General features: G+C 48.4%; 1 protein-coding gene across 1 annotated transcript in view; it reads right to left on the bottom strand.

Annotated features, from left to right (window-relative positions):
• Positions 1-3,540, bottom strand: part of Xkr4 (XK related 4) — a gene marked incomplete in the record, with an annotated part of 379,561 nt that extends 376,021 nt beyond the window's left edge. The window contains 3 exon segments of the mRNA XM_055603198.1: positions 14-784; positions 1,599-1,706; positions 3,454-3,540. Coding sequence (XP_055459173.1) covers positions 14-784; positions 1,599-1,706; positions 3,454-3,540 — 966 coding nt within the window.
• Between the last annotated feature and the right edge of the window lie 1,019 nt (positions 3,541-4,559).

Raw genomic sequence — 4,559 nt, 5'->3', positions numbered from 1 at the left:
GCGGCTGCAGCACGAGCCGCCGCCGCCGCCAGCAGCAGGAGCAGCAGCGGCCGCCGCGGCGCTCCTCGGACCTGCACATTCCTCTCCTCCCCTCGCGCGCGCTCCCTCCTCCCGCAGCCTCTCCTCCACCAGCTGACTCCGACGGAGAGGATGACCTCATCCCTTCCCTTCCAGCTGCCGCCGCTCCCACCCCGGCTGGGGAGGGGCGAGGAGGGGGAGGGAACCGGAGGAGGGGCCGGGAATCGGAGGGAGCGATGGACTTGGGGGGTGGGGGGCGGCTTCGGGCTGGCCCAGTGCTGGGCGCGCGGAGGGCAGCGGCGCGGCAGTGGGAGGACCGGGCTCGTGGGATTTCGGAGTAGCGCTGGGTGGATTTGATCGACGCTGGGGGTGGGGGGCAGAGAGGGGACAGAGCGCGCCGCGTGGAAGAGTCTCTCCGCGCTGGGCCAGCGCCGAGGGCAGGGGGCGGTGGACACGAGCGGGCGTGGCAGCGCCGAAGGCCCACGAAGCGCAGGCCTCTTTGTACAGCACCTGGCGCTCCTCTACCTGGCCGGGTGTGCTGGGCCGCTAGGTGTGTTGTTGGCGCCCGCGAAGGTGAACTGCATGCTTTTACTCCGGAGCCAGGGCAGCGGTGGTGGTGGGCGTGCCAGGCTTTGGAGAGCCGAGGAGGTGCAGGCAGGACCTGCTGGGCTGGAACACCCAAGGCAGAGCTGGCAGGGGAGGGCGGGCCCTCGGGGGTAAGGAGAGGGCAGCCCCAGGGGTCCCGTGCTGCTAAACCCCATTCAGCCTGGGGAGATGCAACGGGCCCCGGGGCTCTAGCCCTCTCCGGCGGCGGGTGCGTTCCCCATCCCCCACCCCACGCGAGTTTAACGAGCCGGAGGCACCAGCACTAGGCAGACTCGGTAGCTCGGCCACTCCTAACCGCAGGTGGAAAAAGGCAGCACCCCTGGCGGCAGCCTGGAGGGACTTGGCAAGCAACCAGGGGAAACCTAGGACCGGCCCAGCCCACTGCCTCGGCCCGCAGGGAGTGGCAGATCGCAAAGCTAAAGCCACCTCTCTTATTCCAAAGCTGCAGTTACCTTCCGTTAAACCCACAAAGGTACAGACTCACTGTGTGGTCTCCCAACCACAGAGGTGACTCGCATTTACTCTCTCCTCAGAGAGAATGTAAGAATGAAATTCGTTGCAGTTAAAAAAAATTAAATCCCAATAAAATATGGGGTTTCCTCTATTGTTTTTTTTTTTTTTAAATAAAGAAAACCTATTCTTTAGTTTGTCTCCCTTAGCTTTTGCAAATGTTAAGGCACAAAGAGGAGGGTAATTCTGAAATTGCTATGTGACTCACACACGTTGGGTCCAAAGGGAAGCGAGGAGCCACTGATGATGCAGCCAAGAAGAGCACCCATTAGCTTCCTCATGGATCTGGAGATAAAGCTTAGCATTCCCCATTCCTGGCCCCTCCCCGGGGCAGCGCCAGGTGAGTTTGCACTACTCCATAGATAGAGCCCTTTTTGGCATCGCGCAGTGGAAGTGCAGGAATTTCTCAGCGTGCAAAAACCCTCCCTGACATACCGCTACACCCCACAACACTGCTACTTTACCAAACTGACCAAAGGTGTGGTTCTTCTCGCCCGACGGATGCACAGCCAGTTGGCCTCAAAGACAAGGGTCCGGGCCTTGCTGCTACTTGTTGGTATTTCGCTGGCACCCTGGCAGGAGAATTTGTGGCCATGGGTGGGGCCCATAAATGATTATACTATACGGTACGCGCTAAAACAATTTTTCTAGTAAAAGATTGGTGGTAATTATGGGGCAACCCAAGCCACTTAGGGTCAAGTATTTTAAAATCCAACTTTAACAGTGGGCCATTTTTAATAGGAAGTCCTCTTTGGAAAACACCCTGGCTCTTTTTCTCCAGGGTTCAAATCTAACATTCCATCTCCAGGGTACTATGGCTGATCATGCCTGTGCGAAACCGTTAGGGAGATCTCTTAGGTAACTGGGTCCTCAGAGATAGAGTGTATTCTAGGTCAAATGCAACGTCTTAAATTGTACCAGACTCAAAGCCCTGTAGAGTAGCTGAGGTTTTCGGTATCAACAGACGGACACTTGCTGCAGAACCGGGAAGTTTCTTGTTAGATGGTATCAGCTGCCCCCAGCACAGAACGTGCATGAACAGACTATTTGCTCAATAAATATTAGTGAAGCGAATGCAAAATTTTCTAGAGAGAATATTCCCTGACAGGAAGAATGCTGCATTCTGCTCTGACAAATGTTCCCATGGAAACTTAGGAATTAGACTTTCCTGTTAGATTCTGAAAAGAAATAACTAGTAAAGGTTTGCTTATTAGTATATTTATTCAAAACCATTTAGAGTCTCTTTAAAGTTGCACTGGTGCATCTCTGAAAAGTAATGGCTACCCATAGCTAGCAGAAGGAGTAGAGAGAGGCCAGAGAGAGCACTTTCATATCTAGGCTCCGCTAATCACCGGCCCCATGATCCTGCCAAATTATTTAATACATAGGATTACTATGAGGATTAGAGAAGATCATGTGTATTTCTGGGCTTTCTGTGCAATATTGTTCTCAATCATCTCTAATCGCATAGATCTAGTAATCACATCTCAGAATTAGTTACTAATTCCACCTACTTTATCATAATAACTGCACCTGTCAAAAATGGACATAATGGATAAGAGCTCAAAGTTGAGACTCAGAGCTTTTCTTGGTCATGGTTCTTCACATCCATGCCCCCAACGCTCATTCTTTCTACAGCAGAGATGTTGATCTCTGGAATTCAGCAGTACCAGAGCCATGTTTTTAAAACTGCAAAGGACCATTCCCATGTTATATTCAGCATACTTGGTGCATTGCTTTCTGCTACATTCCCCCATTTCTTTCACTCCTCCATTACGTCAGGCTTCACTAACTTTTTTTGTGTGTAGCTTTTTAGCTTCTTTTGAAATTAGACCTTCAAACATCGTGATTGCACTGGTTTCCTCAGAAGCAACTCCTGCTCAACTCAGATCCCTGGTCTATCAGAAATGTGATCTCATCTTCAGTGACCTTCTCCCAGAGATTAATAAGTTTTGTCATAACCTGAGCCTGTCATTGCTCGGTAGCTTTACAATCTAAGCTTTACGAATCCTGTTTTGATTAGCCCCTATTCTTTGGTCAGCTCATTCCAGAGTGTACACTTGAATCAAGATTTTTTCCCTCACTTTACTTTGCTTTAGCCTTTTCTATTTACCTTGCTTAATCTTGTGTTTAGCACTGCTTAAATGCATCTTTGTCTCTGAAGTTCCCCATGATTGAGAAAATACTCCCTACACACACACACACACACACACACACACACACACCACACACATGCTCACACACTTACTCTCACTGGTTAAAGCTTGCTCTCTCTACTTCCTTCTGGCCTGAGCCTGTGCAATTGGCACTTATGCACACCTGCCGGGCTGAGGAGCGTCTACGCTTCACTACATCTCTTAGATCCTGGACTGTCAACCCAAGGTAGAACATAAGGCTGTTCATCATGTTCTCCCCATCTTCTTAATCTATACAGATTCTACTTACTGAAATTATTTTTCTTGTTTTTCTCTTAAACTCTAGACATCTTCTTTTCCATCTTTGTCCTGATTTCACTGAGGAAAGCTGAAAAGCCATCAGAACAGAGCTCACACATTTCACCATCTTCTTGGCCACCCATATGCGTCTGTGCCTACTTCTTCTGATCCCCATTTCCTTTCTAGCAACCTTTTTAGATTTTGAAAGTTGATTTTATTTTATTTTTTATCTTTTTTTTTAAACAGGAAAACATCTCTGCATTCGCAGTCTCCTCCTAAGGCTCAGTGCATTTAACATAGGATGTCATTCCTTTCTTGATGAATTCTCTTCTTCACAAAACAGCCCGCCTTTCTTTCTCTGTTTCGGGTGCTTCTCTTTCTTTTTCCCAATTCTGTTCGTCTGCAAATTCTCCTTCATTTCCGCTACTTTAAATGAGACCAGTCCCCAAATTGTTCTTTATATAATCTTACTTTTTATTTTTATTAAACAGCTTGATAAAATAGCTCATTGGGAATACCCCCTCTACGCTAGAGACTCTGGCACATCTTCAGGAGGATGTATAAACATGGTGCTTGCTTTGCATTCTTACTTAGATGCTCAATACATACCTCAGACTTGAAATTATCCAGAGCTGAATTCAGATCTCCCCGTCTGTTCCTTCTTTATCACTGTAGCTGAGTTTTGTTCTCAAGACAAAAATAAATGGTGGGGTCGACATCCTCATCCTCAACTATGTTTCCCTTAGGCCCTCAAGTCCAACCTTCCAGAAATATTTGAGGTGCTACTTTCAAAATAGATGTATTTGATCTTTTCTCTTGTCTTCCTTGGTCATATACTTACATGATTCACATGATAGCTCACCTGTATTCCTGTCTTGTCCTCTTACTGTGTCCTTCTTTGCTTTCCCACCATCAGCACCACAGTTGGGTGAAGAGCAAGGGCATGGAGAAAAGGGCAGGTGGAACTCTACAGGTGTACTTAACAACTTG

Source organism: Psammomys obesus, unplaced genomic scaffold (assembly GCF_907164565.1).
Source record: "Psammomys obesus unplaced genomic scaffold, mPsaObe1.curated_primary_1811, whole genome shotgun sequence".
NCBI lineage: Eukaryota > Metazoa > Chordata > Mammalia > Rodentia > Muridae > Psammomys > Psammomys obesus.
This window is presented reverse-complemented; position numbering and strand designations above follow the sequence as displayed.